This window comes from Notechis scutatus, chromosome 2 (genome assembly GCF_049901735.1).
Source record: "Notechis scutatus isolate UNSWTSFEM ecotype Mainland chromosome 2, rNotScu1.2, whole genome shotgun sequence".
Taxonomy (NCBI): domain Eukaryota; kingdom Metazoa; phylum Chordata; class Lepidosauria; order Squamata; family Elapidae; genus Notechis; species Notechis scutatus.
Window position 1 is genome coordinate 104,412,978 of NC_142010.1, and position 20,933 is coordinate 104,433,910.

Genomic DNA, 20,933 nt, shown 5'->3' on the forward strand with positions numbered 1-20,933 from the left:
ATTGATTCCAAAAAGGGAAAGACTAGACATTCATTTTATTTTATAAGAGGCACTAGGGGGCTCTGATCCTGGGATAATCAAGGCTGAAGGTAACCTAATGTTTACATTAGATGGCCATAAGGTACCTCACTTTATAGTTCATTTTCTTGTCTCCAGGGCAATGAAGAAAAAGACCCTTATTCAGTTGGGTGGCCTGTAAATTCTGCATTGTGCAGCCTGAGGGTTGAGCAGCTGCTTTGAGCGCAGCTTCATCACAGCAGCTCTATGGCAACCCTGTTTACTGACAGGAACAAGCAACTCTTTCTCTAACGTGCACACCTCAGTCCTTGCCTCTGGAGCAGAAAAGGCAGGAAGACACACATAGTGCTGGCTGTACATTGGTAAGCCTGACTTAATGGCTATTTTCTTAAAGGATATCCTGCAGCCTTCTCAGAAGGACACCTTCAACCTGCTGACACAAATGCAGTCGAATATGGATGATCCCTTTAGGAGCACAATAAAAGGTAAGCCTGACTTCTGTATTTGATGGCAGCAGGGTAGCTGGAGTGCAATTAACCCATTTTCTGGGTTAACCCAATCCACTGGGCCCAAAGCAAATAAATGGGGTTGTGTTTCCACAATCAAGCATGTTATATGAAGTGGGTGGGCAGATCTTTAAATGAACTGGGGCAAATGTACTTGCATTACACACCCAGTTTCCACCATTTAACCCCATCCTTACCTCTCAGAGGAAAGTAGGTACTGCATCTTGACAGTGATTTTTGTGTTTTCTCTGTTACTTTCTCTCACATCTTGGAACTGTTTTCTTATGCTACATGTTGAATTATCATAAAGGTCTGCAATATATCCTTATTGTGTACATATATACTTTAGTGGTTTAGGAAGAGGAAATAAATTTGACTGGGGATGACAGCCATCTCTAATGTATTTCATACTGAAATGACAAAAAAAATAGCAGACAGTTGAGGAACAGATGGGCAAAAGCATAATTTCAGCTTTAAAAATTGAAGAATGAATGGGCTGGGAGGGATGTCTTGGTTCTCCCCTAAACTTGAGAGCACCTTCTTGATGCTTGAGGTGGGGTCTTTTAAGAAGAGACTAGAAAACCATTTGTCTGAAATGGTATAGGGCAGTGGTGGCTCACCTTTTTGGCCTCCTGTGCCAAAAATTGTGTGCGCACTTGTATGCTCACGTTTGCGTGCCAGCACCCAGAAGGCAATGCACACACCCCCTACACCCCCTACGCATGCGCACATAATCCCCACCCACCCACCCCCGCCACCCCCTTGTCTGCACTGTGCCTCACAACTGATTTTCTGCTGGTTTGAGGCCTTTTTCGGCCTCCCAAAGGCTTGAGGAAGGCTTCTGCAGGCTTCTGCAGGCCAAAAACTAGCCCCGTTTCATCACTTCCAGTATTTTTGGAAAAACAGGAAGTGATGAAACAGGTTTAGTTTTTGGCCTGCAAAGCCTGCAGAAGCCTGCAGAAGCCTTCATCAAGCCTTTGGGAGGCTGAAAAAGGCCTCAAAGCAGCCAAAAGTCAGCTGTGAAGTCTGCACATGCCCAGTGAGGTAAGTTTGTCTGCAGGTCGCGTGCCATAGGTTCACCATCACAGGTATAGGGCCTCCTGCTAGAGCAGGGGTTGGACCTTCAAAGTCCCTTCCAACTCTGATGATGTTCTATGTTCTAACATTTCTAATTTCTATAAATTTGTCTTTTATTATAAAGGCATTATAAAAACACACTCTTCAGAGTGCTTGTGTGTATAACACACTCTCATATTCTGTTTTCTCTGCCACAACATTACAAATCAAACATTGACATAAATAGAATGAAGACAAATGGAAAATTACTGAAGTTGTGCTGGTAAAAACAACAACACACACCCTCAAATTTGTGCATTCCAAAGAATAGAATAGAATAGAATAGAATAGAATAGAATAGAATAGAATAGAATAGAATAGAATAGAATAGAATAGAATACTTTATTGGCCAAGTGTGATTGGACACACAAGGAATTTGTCTTGGGGTAAATACTCTCAGTATACATAAAGAAAAGGTACATTCGTTAATAATCAAGGATCATAATGTACAACACTTAATTATAGTCATAGGGTACAATCAACAATCAAATCATATTAGGAAACAGTCAATATAAATCATAAGGATACAAGCAACAAAGTTACAGTCCTACATTCACAAGTGGGAGGGGATGGGTGATAAGGAGTGATGAGAAGATTAACAGTAATAGTAGTATACACTTTGTAAATAGTTGAACAGTGTTGAGGGAATTATTTGTTTAGCAGAGTTATGGCTTTTGGGGAAAAACTGTTCTTGTGCCTAGTTGTTCTGGTGTGCAGTGCTCTATAGCGTTGTTTTGAGGGAAGGAGTTGAAACAATTTATGTCCGGGATGTGAGGGGTCTGTAAATATTTTCACAGCCCTCTTTTTGACTCATGCAGTATACAGGTCCTCAATTGAAGGCAGGTGAGTTGTAATTGTTTTTTTCTGCAGTCCTAATTATCCTCTGAAGTCTGTGTCTGTCCTGTTGGGTTGTAGAACCAAACCAGACAGTTATAGATGTGCAGATGATAGACTCAATAATTCCTCTGTAGAACTATATCAGCAGCTCCTTAGGCAGTTTGAATTTATGAGTTGGCGAGAAAGAACATTCTTTGTTGTACTTTTTTGTGATGTTTTTGATGTTAGGTGTCCATTTTAGGTCATGTGATATAGTAGAACCTAGAAATTTGAAGGTCTCTACTGTTGATACTGTGTTGTCTAGTATTGTAAGAGGTGGTAGTATGGGAGGGTTTCTTCTAAAGTCTACCACCATTTCTACGGTTTTGAGTGTGTTCAGTTCCAGATTGTTCCGGTTACACCATGAGGTAAGTTGTATAACCTCCTGTCTGTATGCAGATTCATCGTTGTCTCGAATGAGACCAATCACTGTTGTGTCATCAGCAAACTTCAGTATTTAAACAGATGGATCGTTTGAGATGCAGTCATTGGTATATAGAGTTTCTGTACACTGAGGTTGGAAGGTCATCTTGAATGCTGGGGGTGAGCATCCAGTATTGGAACCCATCATGGTGGAATAAATGCTGTGTCTTTACTGCCCATCCCTGCTATGCTAACTTCTATTTATTTCTCTTCTTTTAATAAAACAAAACTTATTTTTGGATTGTTGACCTGTTTAATCAGTTACATGTGGTATTATTGATAACACTTGGACAGTTATAGATCTCAAAATTGCCAGTTGTCACCCACCATCCTCAAGCATACAATGTGATCTCTACTGTTGATACTGTGTTGTCTAGTATTGTAAGAGGTGGTAGTATGGGAGGGTTTCTTCTAAAGTCTACCACCATTTCTACGGTTTTGAGTGTGTTCAGTTCCAGATTGTTCCGGTTACACCATGAGGCAAGTTGTATAACCTCCTGTCTGTATGCAGATTCATCGTTGTCTCGAATGAGACCAATCACTGTTGTGTCATCAGCAAACTTCAGTATTTAAACAGATGGATCGTTTGAGATGCAGTCATTGGTATATAGAGTTTCTGTACACTGAGGTTGGAAGGTCATCTTGAATGCTGGGGGTGAGCATCCAGTATTGGAACCCATCATGGTGGAATAAATGCTGTGTCCCTACTGCCCATCCCTGCTATGCTAACTTCTATTTATTTCTCTTCTTTTAATAAAACAAAACTTATTTTTGGATTGTTGACCTGTTTAATCAGTTACATGTGGTATTATTGATAACACTTGGACAGTTATAGATCTCAAAATTGCCAGTTGTCACCCACCATCCTCAAGCATACAATGTGATATCTACCAGTATATGATTTTGACCTGTGTTTGTCATATACTCTGGGGAATAAAATAGAATATATTACTAATTATGTCAATTGACTTGATTGACAAAAAAAAACCTTTCAAAGCTGCCACCGTTTTCAGTTCTCAGCCACTCAAACACAATTTGAAGCTGATGAACAAATCTTCTGATCTTGATATGCCAAGAATACCATTTCTGTGAGTGACATGAAGGTTTCTGTTGACAAGTTCTCTGGGGCTTTAAGCCTTTGAAATTCTGAGATGAACTGCAGCTGAGTTAGAAATAAATGGACGGATTTATAAATGTATAAATAAATTACTGAGAAGATGCCACGGGATCACACATGATTTGGGAGCAGTGGAAGAACCCTATGCGGAATTGCCACAGTGGACTGGATAATATACTTCAAAGTTAGTTAACCAGAATGGGATGATGAATAGGCACTGATTGATCATTTGATTGAAAGAGGAATATGGAAAGTTAATTACCAGCAATAATCTAGAGCCATAAAACCCAGGAGATTCAGCTTTAGAAACTGGCGAAAACAGAGGAGTTATTAAAATAATATTTTGAATAAGAAGGGCCATTGGGCAATACAATTCATTTGAATAAAATGAGTGTTAATAGGCAAAGGAAACAAAACATGAAAAGCTAACCTTTGAAAAATCTTGAAAGCCAGGAAAAGCAAATCTGATTAGAAACACTCATTCTGAGTGGCCTTTCTCAGGCCAAAGACTTTCAAAAATCATTTCTGCTAACTGGCATATAGCAGGAGCGTCTAGAGAAGAGTGTCCTAATTGTACTCTGTCTCTATATTCCTTCTCAGCCTTTGGAGCCTGAGGAGTTACTTCCCTTGTCTGGCAAGGCTGTGGGGAATTGGAAGGAGTAGGGAAAAAAATAACCTTTTAAAGGAGGTTAAGAATAGCTCCAGAGGAGGTGTTTATCATGCAACGGTCCTGACTCATGTACAGGGGAATTTTAGAAAAGGCAGAATGGATGCTTTTAAGTTGGCAACCATTCTTGGTATTCCCCCTGATTCTAATAGTTTCTTTTCTCCAATTAAGACAAGATCTACTAAAGTGGAAAGGAGCTGTTTCAAGTAATGTATGTAGTTAATTCATTTTTAATTTTAGTAAAAACAAACAAAAAGGCCTACGAAAATACATTAAATATGACCCGTTTTAAGAAAAACATTTCCAGAAACAATATCATTTTAAAACCCACAAATGGCAATTACCCATAGAAATAGTTAGAAGTCAATGGGAACAGGACTTTAGATATTTGCTTAAAAGGAGGTCTAGATAAAGCTAGCTGCCTGTGTCCTGGAAGAAAATTCCACAGCACTGGGGTCACCTAACCTATGAGTTTATTTTAAGCTAAGATCTCAGGCACTTAAACAGCTCATAGTTATTTACTTTGCACATAACGCTAAGCCATAATGGGTTTGTTTATATCTCTTGCTAAGCCAGAAACAAAGCATAAAATGAACCAGGTCCATGCAATGGAATGGACAGCACAGATATGTCAGCTCTGGCTTAGGAAAAGAAGATGATGAAGTATGTCAGGGATAAGGGATGTATCAGCTGCATTACACCATGGCATATTCTTTTGAATATACTTCTGCTTCTTCTGATAGATGGATGCTCATACAAGTTTGATGAATGAATGTGTGAGCAATTTACAGTGCTTCTACAAGAAACAAGAATGGTAGTATGGAAGGTTAATAATATTGGAGGGCTTTTGATTTTAATAGAAATGTGTAGAGCAAAATCAAAGGTTTTGGAGAGTCTAGGATTCTAAATTGGTATCCTGGTGATGTTAGCTTCTCTTCTTTCATTTACACTAGGAGCAGAAAAGTTGTAGCCATGAGGGCACATACAACTCCAAAGCTTTGTTTTGGAATGTGTGGAGCTCTCTCCTATTATCATTATCAAAACCCAGGCGGTATGTTTCCCCACTAGGTTGAGAGAAGAAACACATAGTGAATTAAGCGTAAGACCTAAAATAGACTTAATAATTACAAGGAAAACTGTGCCTGAATCAGAAAAAATAAAATAAACCAGAACATTCTAGATCTAACCATCTAGCTCAGGGCTGTCAAACTCGCAGCCTGCAGACCAGATCTGTGATGCGCTGGTCACATCCATGCCTGGTTTAACGAAGGAGAGAAAAGTCCTGAAACACATAGTGAATTAAGTGTAAGACCTAAAATAGACTTAATAATTACAAGGAAAACTGTGCCTGAATCAGAAAAAAATAAAATAAACCAGAACATTCTAGATCTAACCATCTAGCTCAGGGCTGTCAAACTCGCAGCCTGCAGACCAGATCTGTGATGCGCTGGTCACATCCATGCCTGGTTTAACGAAGGAGAGAAAAGTCCTGAAACACATAGTGAATTAAGCGTAAGACCTAAAATAGACTTAATAATTACAAGGAAAACTGTGCCTGAATCAGAAAAAAATAAAATAAACCAGAACATTCTAGATCTAACCATCTAGCTCAGGGCTGTCAAACTCGCAGCCTGCAGACCAGATCTGTGATGCTCCGGTCACGTCCATGCCTGGTTTAACGAAGGAGAGAAAAGTCCCGATACACATGACGTGAGTTTGACACCCCTGATCAACAGGAGTGATTTTTTTTTTAAAAAAAATGCATATATTTGGAATGAACTATGAACTATGTTTTAATAAAGATGGCAACTTATCATAACTGAACCCTGAAAGCGGTCCTCTTCCTCTCTCTTCATAAGACAAAAGCAGAATATTTTTCTTCGTAAAAGCTAAAAACCAGAAGCAAGTCAGGCATGTGTTTTGAGTACAGTTACTGGCAATGTTTGCAGGCAATGTAGTTGGGACTTTTGATCGTTAGAGTTGAGGCATTTTGTGTGGTTGGCCTTGAGATGACAGGCGTTATGTTTCAGACTGAACAGGAGATAGAAATGGAGCCAGAAGTTTGCTCCAGTGTAATGCCATTTTATAGTTGGTGTTACTCCATTGCTTTTGTTTTTGTGCCTTCAACTGAGTGTTGGCTCCTGGTGAGGCCTGGAGAAATCCCTACAGTTTTCTTAGCAAGATTTTTCAGAAGTGGTTTGCCACTGTTTTGCCAAGCTTTCTTGAGCTGAGAGAGGGAGTCACCCAGCTGGCTCTGTGGCTAAAACAGGGCTAGAACTCATAGTCTCCTGGTTTGTAGCCTGGTACCTTAACTACTGCATCATACAGGCTCTCCATAGTCACCTGACTTGGCCAGGCACACCTTGGTCCCTTCTTAAAGGCTGTCAGAAGTGCTCAGCAAAATAGGTGCAATTAAAACTAGGTCACACAAGCCTTATAAGCATATAATTAGCCAAACATTTTTCATGGCTTCATAGGCCAATGCCATGCGTTTAAAAAGAAACACAACTTTTCTGTCCTTTGCGATACATTTTAATGGAAGTATTTGTTTTAAAAATTCCTTTCCATTGAGCATTTTCAAGAATTACTCAGGATCCCATGAGACATTCTTGCACTTGCTTAGGTACAAGGGCAAGGGATATTTGTGAACAGCCTCTATTTCATTCTGCAATAATGCTTTCCAATAGCTGGTATTTGTGCCACTAGGCCTTGGAAATCCCCCTTCTTTTTTTAATGAAAAGGCTGGTGCTTTGAATTAAACATTCAATTCAAAGGAACTCTAGCTGTACCAAAAGGACACCATTCCTAGACAATACGTATGAGGGTAAGAAGAGACTGTCCACTTCATTTTCAGCTTCTCTTTCTTCATCTATTAGTTCTAAGCTCAGCTTTTTCTTCCTCAAGTAATCTCTGCACCCAAAGTAAGACAACTGTTTGGTCTTAGACTTGTACTTTAGCTTCTTATTCAGTCATTCAGTTTCTATTATTATTCACTTTCACATGACTCTGGATCAATTAAAATAAATAATATAATCATTTAAAACAATAGTAAAAATGGTTCTGCTAGTAGGAAAACAAAATCACATGAACAGACAAAATATTCTTATCATTAACACAACATCTCAATAGAAACAGGCAGGTGGTTAAGACTCCCTTGAAGGATAAAACCTCAGTGTCCTACAAGTTTCAGGGGAAACCTTGTTCCAAAGGATTGTAGCAGAGGTGGTATTCAGCAGGTTGTGACCAGTTCTGGAGAACCAGTAACGGAAATTTTGAGTAGTTCGGAGAACCAGAAAATACCATCTCTGACTGGCTCTGACCCCATCTATTCTCTGCCTCCTGAGTCCCAGCTGATCGGCTGGGTCTTCTTTTGTTGCCCTGCACAGAAGAACGGAGCTGGAAAGCAGGCTATTAGGATTTTGCACTATCCTTCCCCCAGGAGTGGGGAGGGAATGGAGATTTTACAGTATCCTTCCCTTGTCACGCCCACCAAGCCATGCCCACCAAGCCATGCCACGCCCACCACGCCCACATAACCAGTAGTAAAAAAAATTTGAATCCTGTAGGGTGACAATTTACTACAATGTTGAGGTTACTGTTATTATATTCAGTTTCTAACTACTTGGGTGGAGATTCTTGCTTCCTCGTCTCCTACCAAAGTTCCTCTGAGGCTAAATCATAGCCAGGTCTTAGCCAAGATCTTAGCTGATCTCATTTTAGAATGCTACAGCTTATTTAAGATCAAGCTAGAAAGTCTCTATCTAGGTGAAGATACAAGAGAAATGAAGAACTAAGCTAATAGCCATTCCTTTTTGGGGGGTGGGAGTAGGCTAGTTTCTTTTAATCAAATTGTGTGTTTATGTCAGATGAAAAGTAATACAAACTAACAATGTAAAAAGAAGAAAAGAAAAAAGTTAAAAGTGCAAGAAAGGGGAAAAAGTAAAAAAAAGATAGGAAAAAAAGATGAAAGAAATGGTTTCCTTGTTAAAAAAAATTAAAAGAAAACTTTATTAGAGATTAAAAAAGAAAAACACTTTGTACAATACATTAAATACAGCCTTACGTTGTAGACAAAATCTATATATACAAATATATAAATGTGCTTTTTTCTTGGTTATAATTTTACTACTATTCGTTTCTTATTTGGTAAACATTCTTAATTTAGAAATGGTTTCCAATCTTCTTTCCAGCAGTTATAAATACAATTATAAATTTACCTCTTACTCTTACAATTACAACATTACTTTATTCTTTCTGTAGTCTATCCTGTCTAAGTTCATACATCCTGAATTTGGTGTTTTTTTCTGTTTTACACAAAAAGACAGTGGGGATTTTCAAGAGATAAACATAGCAATGGTCTTTTCTCTGATCAAAGAAGTCAATTTAACCATCTCAGCAAGTTCCATCATCTTTCTCCACCATTCCTCCAGTGTGAATAAGACCGAATCATTCTCTCTGTGCAATTAGAGCAATACAAGATATTGTTCTAATTATCATCCAGAAAAACAAAGTTCTTTGATATACTGCTAGAGAGAAGTTCCCCGAGGATGAGAGGTGGTATTCAGCAGATTCTGACTAGTTCTGGAGAACTGGTAGTGGAAATTTTGAGTAGTTCAAAGAGCTGGCAAATACCACCTCTGACTGGCCTTGCCCCCATCTATACTCTGCCTCCGGAGTCCCAGCTGATCGGCTGGCTCTTCTTTTGTTACCCTGCACAGGAGAGTGGAGCTGGAAAGCAAGTTAGTGGGGTGGGGTGGGAATGGAGATTTTACAGTATCCTTCCCCTGCCATGCCCACCAAGCCATGCCATGCCCACCAAGCCACGCCCACAGAACTGGTAGTTAAAAAATTTGAATCCCACCACTGCTGAGGATGGGCGCCAGCGTGAGCCTGAAAGCTCAGATGACTAAACTTCTGGTCCTGATGACTGACCCAGATTGAATCCTGCAACATTATCCTAGGATAGGTCTATTCACCTTTATTCTTTGACTTTTTCCCCAAACTGTTTATTCTTCAATCCCAAAAGAAAGACCTTTAGTCTCAACTGTAAATTAATCTTTAAAATCCTCTGAGTCAGTGTATGTATTTGAATCCAAAGTATTCTAGCTTTTTCCCATGCCAATCATGCATGTTTTCCTACATTCATTTTCCCACCCTAAATTTGAAGTGCCTTTATACATTCTGAACAATCCTCATCGCCACATATTTTCCTGTTGTTTCATTTGTATATTATACCAAAAATGATACCACTTTATCATACATTTTTTTTCACTTGTTCTTCTGCTTTCAATTATAATAAAAGTGTATACGTTTTAACAACTGCATGTTTATCATTTATATTCAAATATATTTCAAACTCAGTCTTACAATGTTCAAAACCACAAATTCTTTTGTCTGTTTTTATTACCATGTTTCTCCAAAAGGAAGGCCGGGTCTTATTTTCCTTTGACCACTGGAAAAAATGGCTAGGCCTTCTTTTTGGAGGGTTCTAATTATTGACTCACCTCATGGCGGTGGCACTAACAGCCCGACCAGCAGGAGCCTGCTGCTGGCCCACTTCTTCTGCGGTTGCTTGCCGTCACTCGCACACATCACCCCAGCCTCGGTTTCGCCTTCAGATGCCTTCTGGAAAGCCCTCTTCAGCCGATAATAGAGCTCTGGATCAATCCAGCGCTCTGTTATCAGCTGCAAATGCCTACCGAAAAGCCCTCTGCAGCCAATAATAGAGCTCTGCAAATATCTTCTAGAAAGCCCTCTGCAGCTTATTGGAGCTCCAGATCGATCCAGAGCTCTGTTATCGCCTGCAAATGCCTTCCAGAAAGCCCTCTGCAGCCAATAATAGAGCTCTGCAAATGCCTTCTGGAAAGCCCTCTGCAGCCAACAACAGAGCTCCGGATCAATCCAGAGCTCTATTATCGGCTGTAAATGCCTACCGAAAAGCCCTCTGCAGCCAATAATAGAGCTCTGCAAATGCCTTCTGGAAAGCCCGCTGCAGCCAACAACAGAGCTCCGGATCAATCCAGAGCTCTGTTATCTCCTGCAAATGCCTTCCAGAAAGCCCTCTGCAGCCAATAATAGAGCTCTGCAAATGCCTTCTGGAAAGCCCTCTGCAGCCAACAACAGAGCTCCGGATCAATCCAGAGCTCTATTATCGGCTGCAAATGCCTACCGAAAAGCCCTCTGCAGCCAATAATAGAGCTCTGCAAATGCCTTCTGGAAAGCCCGCTGCAGCCAACAACAGAGCTCCGGATCAATCCAGAGCTCTGTTATCTCCTGCAAATGCCTTCCAGAAAGCCCTCTGCAGCCAATAATAGAGCTCTGCAAATGCCTTCTGGAAAGCCCGCTGCAGCCAACAACAGGGCTCGGATCAATCCAGAGCTCTGTTATCAGCTGCAAATGCCTACCGAAAAGCCCTCTGCAGCCAATAATAGAGCTCTGCAAATATCTTCTAGAAAGCCCTCTGCAGCTTATAGGATCTCCAGATCGATCCAGAGCTTTGTTATCTCCTGCAAATGCCTTCCAGAAAGCCCTCTGCAGCCAATAATAGAGCTCTGCAAATGCCTTCTGGAAAGCCCACTGCAGCCAACAACAGAGCTCCGGATCAATCCAGAGCTCTATTATCGGCTGCAGAGGGCTTTCCGGAAGGCATCTGAAGGTGAAATGGAGGCCGGAGTGATGCATGCAAGACGCGGCAAGTGGCTGCAGATGAAGTGGGCCAGAAGCGGGCTTCTGCTGGGCAGGGATGTCGGTGCCATTGCCGTGAGGTGAGTCAATAATCTGAACGTGAAACAGAGGCCAGGGTAATGAGTACGAGTGGCAGCAAGTGGCCACAGAAGGAGCCGCCACAGAAGAAGGCAAGGCAGGTGTCGGGGTGTGCGAGGCCTGGCGAGTAGGGCAGCTCCACCCCCCCAACTGCTCCCTAGCTTATTTTTTTACCTGTGTGTCTAGCCCCCACCCCCTGCACCCCGGGGTGGGTGAGATTTTTAAGTAGGGCTAATTTTGTGGGTGGAGCTTAATTTGATTGCATGCACTCAAAAACATGAGAGGGCTTCTTTTCAAGGTGGGTCGTCTTTTTGGAGAAACATGGTATAACTGTAAATAAGAAAAGTGTTAGCAACTATATCCCTCTGCCACCATTTCTTCTCTCCTGATTTTATTTTGAATTCCCCTTGACAAATATTCGTACTTCACAATAGCTTAGCCATTTGTGTTTGTTATCTACAATTGTTTCTTGTGCTGAAAACCAAAAGGTATTCTTGGGTACAATATAGATTGATATCTATTCTGTATTTTTAATGTGACATATCCAACATATTGACTTTTAAAATCCAAATTAAGTCTCAATTAAATCTTCTCATTCCAATAATCCTGTACTTTTCAGCAGCATCCATTCTTTCAAACAAACCAAACAGGAAGCTGGAAAATATAATTTTAAATCTGGTAGACCTAATCCTCTTCTTTCCTTTGCATCTTGTAACACCTTATATTTATCTCACGTTTTTCCTCTTCCATACAAATTTAGATTATATCTTTCTGCCGCTGCTTAAATGGTCTATCAGTTGTCAAAACAGGTATTGCCTGAGACAAAATTTTAATGATTCTAAGCAAGGTATTCATTTTTATCTCAGAAATTTTCCCTATCAATGACAATTGTAGTTTTTATCATCTTTTAATATCTATTTTAACTTCATTTTATGTGTTACCATAGTTATTTTTAACTAACATAAAATTCATATTTTTCCTGCTGACACCCAGATATTTTATTATCTTCTCAATCTTATAATGCATTTTATTCATCAACTGGAAGTTTTAAAAAAGATGTTGGATAACCATTTGTCTGAAGTGGTGTAGGGTTTCCTGCCTAGGCAGGGGGTTGGACTAGAAGACCTCCAAGGTCCCTTCCAACTCTGTTATTCTATTCTATTCTAATTCTGTTTGATCTTCTGTTTTTCATTTTTCCCATATTATTTATCAACATCTTTGTCTTCTGATTGTTAATTTTTAAAATCTATTATTGCCCCAAATACTTTAAATTTTCCTGTTAAAGTTTCAATTTCCTTTAAAGGATCTTCCAAAACAAACTCCAGGTTGTCTGCAAAGCCTCTTAACTTATAAGTTTCTTTTTTAAATTTTACTCCTGCAATACTCTCATCTTGTTTTAACTCACTATTTGGTATTTAAAAAACCAACATAAATAAGAGAGGAGACAGTGGCCATCCCAGTATTGCTCCTCTTTGCATAACACAGGGTTTTGTTAGATCATTAACTATTATTTATACTTTCTGTGAAGTGTAAATCCACCTTACCATTTTATAAAGTTCTCTCCAAAGTTCATATCTTCCAAACAACAAACAAAACAAAAACCCCAAACAACAAAAGAAAAAGCCAAATTCAAATTGTCAAAGCCCTTCTCTGCAAGTGAACAAATCAATGAGGCCTATTTTTCATTATATTGCTACAAATATTTCAAAATATCCAACACATTTCTAACACTATTATTTAACACTCTTTTAGGTTAAAACCCACAATGAATCTTGTTAGATCGCGGGAAAGGAGACTCGAGACCAGTGTGACTTTTCAGCTCTTTATTTAATGTATAGATCTGTACAAGATCTTGGAGCCGCGGCAGCCCTTCATATAGGGATTGCTCACGGCTCGCCAGCCAATGACAGCTCTTTGAATCTCCCGCGATCGGCCCAGCCAATCGCGGTTGATTCATAGCGAGCCAATCACAGTAGTTTAGTTACCCAATCACCTTGCAGTATGGTGGACCAATCAGTTAAGAGTATTTGGAGTATGCTAATATAGAACAAATCTCATGAACAAATTCTTGCAAAATTATTTTCAGTCAGTCAAGAAGAATCATTGTAAACTTTATGATAGTTTCTTTACTTTTTGATTACCAATTTTTGATAACCAAGTTGATTGTCTCTCCATATTAAGTGGGAGATTCTGGTTTCTAGTGTTTGTTATCTATACTAAATTTCAATTCAATGCTCCAAATTTTAGCTTTCATATTTTAGCTGTGCTGTGCAACTTCAAACCATCCTCCTTGTGCAGGCTACAAGGTTGCATCCTACTGTGGGGGAGACACTTAATATCTAAGAGTGGATGGGGAATGGTTATACATTGCAGTCTGAGGGAACAATTACCGCACCCTACAGCTGATGGCATGCATGTAAAACTATTTTTAAACCAGGGTTTCATGCTCTTTCAGAAGAACAATAAATCCATTTTAAAAGTGCACACTGGGCAATTGATTGGATACTAGGGTTGCTGTGGGAAACAAGAGTTTTCAAGTGCATTACATGGTATGCTGTCAGCTGGTAAGTGAGATACTTATAACCAAGGCTTTAAGAGTTTACACTAAACTGATCCTGAAAAAGAATTGCCCATCTAATGCTAACAGAATGATGAAGTTACACCATGAAAATGAAGTTTCCTTTGCTTTTTCCTGTCAGCTCTTAGGCACTTTTCTTTTTAACAATGACCCTGGCCTTCTCAGGGTCTGCAGCCAAGCAAAGGCATAACCCTGTTTAAAATAATCATAGTCAGATTTATGCAAACGTCATAAGGAAAAACAGTCATAATCTGCCTCTAGGTTTTTGGGTTGGGTTTTGTGTGTGTAGTACCAAATTCCTATGGGTATGTGAGTATTATGGCACTTCTTCCATCTGCTTTCTCATAATCCACTTTTTAACTTGTCCTCTCTTAGCCAGGAGAAGGGAATGTTTATGGCCATATTTAAAACCACCTTTTAAAGAATCTGAGGTGCATTGTGGGGATGGAAAAAATCAGGCAGGGTTATTTGCTTCTTAATATACAGTACATCAAAAAAGAATGTTAAAGCTATTATAAAGCTTTCATTGAGGACCTGTATACTGCATGAGTCAGAAAGAGGGTTGAGAATGTATCTACAGATCCTTCACATCATGGACATAAACTGTTTCAAGCCCTCCTCTCAGGACGCTGCTACAGGGTTGCATGCCAAAACAACTAGACATAAAGATAACACCTCCCCCTATGCCATCACTGCTAAACATCTAATTCTCACAGAAGAATTATGCATAAGGATATTTACCCATGTGGTAGAATTGTATTGCTATTATCCTTCTCATCTTTCCTATTACTTTCTACTACTGGTATCCTATGATTTATCACTTTGTTGTTTGTATGTACACAGAGAGTTTATGTTTGTACATAAACTATATGTTTGTAGTTTGTATGTACACTGATAGCATATGCGCAGGAGACAAATTCTTTGTGTGTCCAATCACACTTGGCCAATAAAGAATGGTATTCTATAGGATTCACACTACCATTTACTTATGCTTGCTGACTCAACCTAATGAAAAGTGGCTTCACCAATCTTCAATAATAGAGGTCAAATGAGGCTCTGAGCATTCCCCTCAAAGAAAGGTCTTGAGCCACTTGCATCTCTGGGCCACTGGTGGCCTCCCCTCCTTAATGAATCACTGGTACTCCAAATGTGTGCTAACCATTCTGACTTAGTTAATGATAACACCTTCAAGAAAAATGTTATTCTCATGTAAAAAAAACACTGTTACAACACTACAACTTGATGCATATTTTTATCCTCTGTTATTTTTGAAAAGAGCACTGGAAATTAATATGCAGCCACCTTATCTGGTGCTTAACACTTTGGGTTCTTCCTTACAGTGATGTAAGGATGTACATGATGACCCATGCTCTGTAAAGGACCTTGGAATACTCACCTCTAATGATCTAAGTGCTAGAGCCCACTGCAACTACATAGCCAAAAAGGCATTAAGAGTTGTTAACCTAATCCTACGTAGCTTTTTCTCTGGTAATATCACACTACTAACCAGAGCATACAAAACATTTGCTAGACCAATACTCGAATACAGTTCATCAGTCTGGAACCCACATTACGTAACTGATATTAGCACAATTGAGAAAGTCCAGAAATATTTCACAAGAAGAGTTCTCCACTCCTCTACTCGTTGTAGAATACCTTATGCCACCAGACTTGAAATTCTAGAACTAGAAAACCTTGAATTACGCCGTCTTCGGTCTGACTTAAGCATGGTATATAAAATCATACATTGCAATGTCCTACCTGTCAATGAATACTTCAGCTTCAACCATAACAACACAAGAGCACACAATAGATACAAACTCAAAGTAAACCGCACCAAACTTGATTGCAGGAAATACGACTTCAGCAATAGAGTGGTCAATGTCTGGAATACTCTACCCGACTCTGTAGTTTCTTCCCCAAACCCCAAAAACTTTAACCTTAGACTGTCTACTATTGACCTCACCCCTTTCCTAAGAGGCCTGTAGGGGCGTGCATAAGCGCACCAACGTGCCACCGTCCCTGTCCTATTGTTTCTCTTATTCTTTTATTTTTCTTATATGTACCCATTTCATGTATTCACAACTATGTATACATTTATACTTATTATCTTGTAAACAATTGGCAAATCAAATAAATAAATAAATAAAAATAAATAAACTATTCTCAGGATCTCAATTCACCACATTCACAAAAGTCTTGCAGACAGGAAGGTCGACACATGGCCTCATAGTTGGGTGGGGCTCTTGTTTCACCAACAAGGTCTTTCTGGCTTTGCTTCAGTGTATTTTTTTGGTAATATCTCCTTTGTTTCATTCTTTATCCATGACTCAACTTCTGGCTCACATTTGTTAACTGCTGATGACTTCAGCCTTGACAGAGGGTGAAACCAATCAAGGGAACCAGCACCATATTTCCAAAATTGACCTTGCCTTTTCCATTAGAATGTTACAGGTAGAAAAGCCTGAGAGTCTCCAAACATTTTCTAAACTTCAATTCCCAGCATCTCTCACCAGGAGCAATACTTGCTGTAGCTATTGGGAGTTATTCACAAATGCCTGGAAGACACATTACATACTGCATCTGGATTTAAAAGGAACAAGGCTTTGGCTGATTGAACTTTTTACAAGGCTGAGCAAGTGGTTCCTTTAAAACTACACAGCGTATATCTGTGTCACCTAAAGCACAGTTCTTTTTCTTCCTTCCATTCCCACAGATGAAATCTATATAGTCTGCTGCAGAGTAAAGGGTTCAAACTCCCTCTTAGTTCATTCTGGCAGCAGATGTGCACTTGGCCACCTAGGTAGTGGAGGTTACAATAATACTACAATCCAGTTCTTGATCTCAGCAGCTGTGGGCTGCGGAAATATTGCCCTTATTTCAGGGAGAGTATGTGCTTCAAAGCCAGCTAAACCATTAGTTTGCATGAAGAGCGGTCTCCTTTTATGACCCTTGTTACCAGAGACTCCTTTGAGCTGGGCAGAATGGCTGCCACGCTATTTGCTGGATCTCCAAGGAATCAATGGGAACTGAGCCACAGGAGATGAATAAGACATTCTGGGCAAATAGGGGCCTATCAAGTTGTATATTCTTAAAATCTTGGCACTGTGCCCCCAAATACATCACAAACAGATGTTTCTACAACTACACTGTGATGGAGAAGTCCTGCACACATGCTGCCAGCTCTGATGTCAGCTTCCTCCTCTCTCTGAAGATCTGATGTGTTTGGCAGTTTGCCGGCTGGGTAAGCAGTATAAATGAGCAACTCCCACTTTGTTAAAATTTGTCTTGTTATTCCAACCAAACATGAAAGCTAGTAGGTCACAGGGAGGAGGATTGGCAAAGCTCTTTAAAATGATCTGTGGCCTTATACCTAAAAAGGTGTAATAGCAGGATTTGCTATCCTACTCTTCTTCTGTAGGGCTTATGGTGCAGACCACAGAAGGTGCCCTACTTATTCCCAGAAAAGTCTGGCAATAGAAGATGCCGCAAAGTTGTTTGTGGGTCAAGTGGGCAATTTTTCCTAGGAAATAAAAACAATTCCAATAATTTCTCAAGAGTGCCTCTCCCCTCAGTGACAGAAGTTTCATTGTTTCAATTTTACCTTTTAGTTTATTTATGTATTAATACTATAAGATACAAAAAAAAAATAGTAGGAAAGATAGGGGAGGTAAAAGTGAAGGGAAAAAGTGTGGGGAAAAGGGGGAAAAAAAAGAAAATACACTGACTTCTAACTCCCTTTGGTGCAGTAGAATAAAATAAGATCAAACCTCAATTTTTTTACTTTTATATAATAATACAAACTAGCCATGTTTATAACAAGCCTATCTCATGGGGTTTCTTCAACAATGATACTACTGTAAAATTTAGGTTTTACATTAGTATCACTATTGAAAGAACCTCATGGGTCGATGAGGATTACAGCAGTGTTTGATGATCATTCTTCTCATTTCTAAGTGGGCAGTTCTGGTTGGAGATTGTGGGAGAGGAAATGACAAGCCCTTAGGGATTCTAGTACCCCAGAGCCTGACTCTCTGTAATTTGGATTAACATATGAATAAAGCCTTTAGAAGAAATCAATATATAGATAATACCTAGTTACATATCTTTACCCTGGGTTGAATGGGAGATGAGGCAATGCAGGTTCAGAGCTCAACCTAAGGAAGCTGAAATAGATGCCTTGCCAACCAGCAGATATCAAGAAGGCTTCAATATGTTTTCCTCCTAAAAAACCAAACCCACCTAAAATTGGTTGATAGTCTTGGACTCATCGTTCTTGTGGAGTCCTGCACTAAACTTTCAAGTGGGCACATGAGAACTTTGAAGAGCATCATTTTTAATAGGAACAATTAGAGAAATTGGGAATATTCTTGGAAATATCTCTCTGCTGAAAGCTGTTTTGTTTATACTTATCAACCCTGAAGAAGTTAAGCTGTGTTTAGGAACAAAAGTTCATGTCATCAAATTCGGTTGGAAGTTAGTCAGGCCAGAACAGGAAGTTTCAGCCAGGGGCCTTCACACCAGCTCCATTCAGTGATTACAACTATGAGGGATAGGTTCATTCAAAACAACATCTATTGCTTACTCACTAAGTCATGGGGCTGTGATTGCCAACATCTCAAGTTGCTAGATGGAGTGAAAGAAGGGAACTATAAAGGAGAGCTTATTTCTTGTAAGGAGTTCAGGCAGGAGGCAAAACTATGATCTGTGTTTATTTGCTTTGTGTTTAGAGGGATAATTGATAACAGCTAGATTTTGGTTTAACAGATTTCTGATCCAATGGAAAGATCTATTTACAATTATATATATGCAGAATGTCATTGTACATGAGCATAAAATTCCAATTCACTACTGTATTCCTATGCAATGCCATTTTGAATGCCATTTTATGGTTATGTAAAATCCTGGTTGTCATTTACTGAATGATAAGATTTAATAAACATCCCTTCTTCCCTATTCATCTGTTAAATTAAATTCTACTTGTAATGTAGAATTTGCCATGAGTTTATACTTTAGAAATGGAGCCATAAATCCTGTTTCTAACACTCAGCTGACCTAGAGGGATGATGGCCATTAATTAAGCTGAAGACTTCTTTGGGCAGTAACCAAAGTCTGGTATTTGTTTTTCTGGGGATTGGAGAAATGTGCTGGGGATTGGAGAAATGTCACTTCCCCAAGGCCTCAATGCTTGGGGAAGTGTGCAGCAGGAATACAGAATCAGTTTGAGAATTTAATATAGATAGAAACCCCACACAGAGAACTATATTATGTGCCTGCTACAGCAAAACTTAGAGGTCCTGTAGCTCTTTACAGAAACAAACTCACATATTGAAACTACAATTTTAAAATGATCTTTTCCAGCATTTCCAGCTAATAGTATTTTCATAATCAAATGACCTGTGTTAAACTATGGCCTCTGATTCTATGTAGGTAGACAAGGGTTATGAATACAAAATATTTTATTATTGTTGTTATTTACAGTCTAGCAGATAGTCCTGACTGGAATTGGTACTTTTGACTATCAGATCTAAGTTGAAGATACACTATTATTGTAATATACATGCTGCTCCAAATAGTATAATCTTTTGTAATTTATGGGTTGAAATTCAACAACTTGTAATTGATGACTTGAGATATCATCATCTTCATCATAATCATCCTTTTTTCTCTCCTCCTCCTTTTTCTGTCCTGCATGGCATTTCCTTTGAGATGCCTTGGTTTTGGAGCCAGTATGATCTAGTGATTGTTTCTACTGATATGATCTAGTGATTAGAAAGGCCTAATTATTATAAATGCATATAGTTAATAGCCAGCTGACAGTTCCTTTTATTAAGTAGGCAAGGTGTAACAGAACACTCAAATGACATCAACATCATTTTCTAGCTGACAGGAATTGCGGATTAAGTGTTTTCTGAGACATGATCTTTAGGATGCCAAGAGATGTTTTGCTTCTTCTTCTTTTTTTTTTTTTTTTGTAAATTTTATTTGAGTTTTCACAAAAAGAAAAGAAATACAAATAAAACATCTTTTTTGAAAGCAGCATAATCCCGGGTTACATTTCTTCGTACAGACGCAAATTCAGGTTCATGCTCATTTTTATATTCTATTCCATATCTTATTACTATTTTACATTTTCTACATGGCTTCTCCCCTCTTTTAATTTTCTCAATTTTATTTTATTTATTTCATCTCAATTCAAATCATTATATTTATATTTTTTGTCTGTCCTGTTTCAATTGTCTATTATCTTTTCTCATTAAACAAAATTTCTCCTGTAGTTACTGATTGGAGTATGACACCTTTATATCTTTCCCCTAAAGTTATAACACTCAATATAATACATAACTTCCATTCGGATTCTGCTTGGTACATTCTTAAACTACACACAATATTCTTGAAAAAAAAAGAAAAAATTGTAAATGTATATAATTAAAACAACATTCCATTCCAATTCAATTCTATCATTAATATTAATATTCATTAAAGTCTTAACATTTTTCACGTTACTTTTCAATTAAATATCATACTTCTATGGGAACAATTATAAACTTTCCATAGTTAATTCCCCCCTTCACTTATATTTTATAAAACATTAACTAGTTAAAATGTTCCCGTTCCTTCCTAATTCAATTTTCTCATATATTTCATTTCATTTACTTTATTCACAAACATTTCACTAAATTACACTATTTTCTCCCTCATTCTAATCATGTTTCCAATTTTCTAAAGTTATTTCTATTACAAATATAGTAATACAATCTTATGTATCTTTACAGAATCCCTTTTTCAGTTAGATTTTCACCCATTATCTCTAAATAGGTCCTGTTTCTTTATATCTTGCTCCGGACATTTGTAACTTCTTTTCCTTTC

The 20,933-nt window shown here is 38.7% G+C and overlaps 1 protein-coding gene across 1 annotated transcript in view; it reads left to right on the plus strand.

Annotated features, from left to right (window-relative positions):
- The window catches only part of CDRT4 (CMT1A duplicated region transcript 4), a 54,450-nt gene that overhangs the window by 11,713 nt on the left and 21,804 nt on the right, over nucleotides 1-20,933 (plus strand). The window contains exon 4 of the mRNA XM_087954084.1: nucleotides 413-503. Within this exon, the coding sequence (XP_087810210.1) occupies nucleotides 413-503 (91 nt within the window). The remainder of the gene's footprint in view (nucleotides 1-412; nucleotides 504-20,933) is intronic.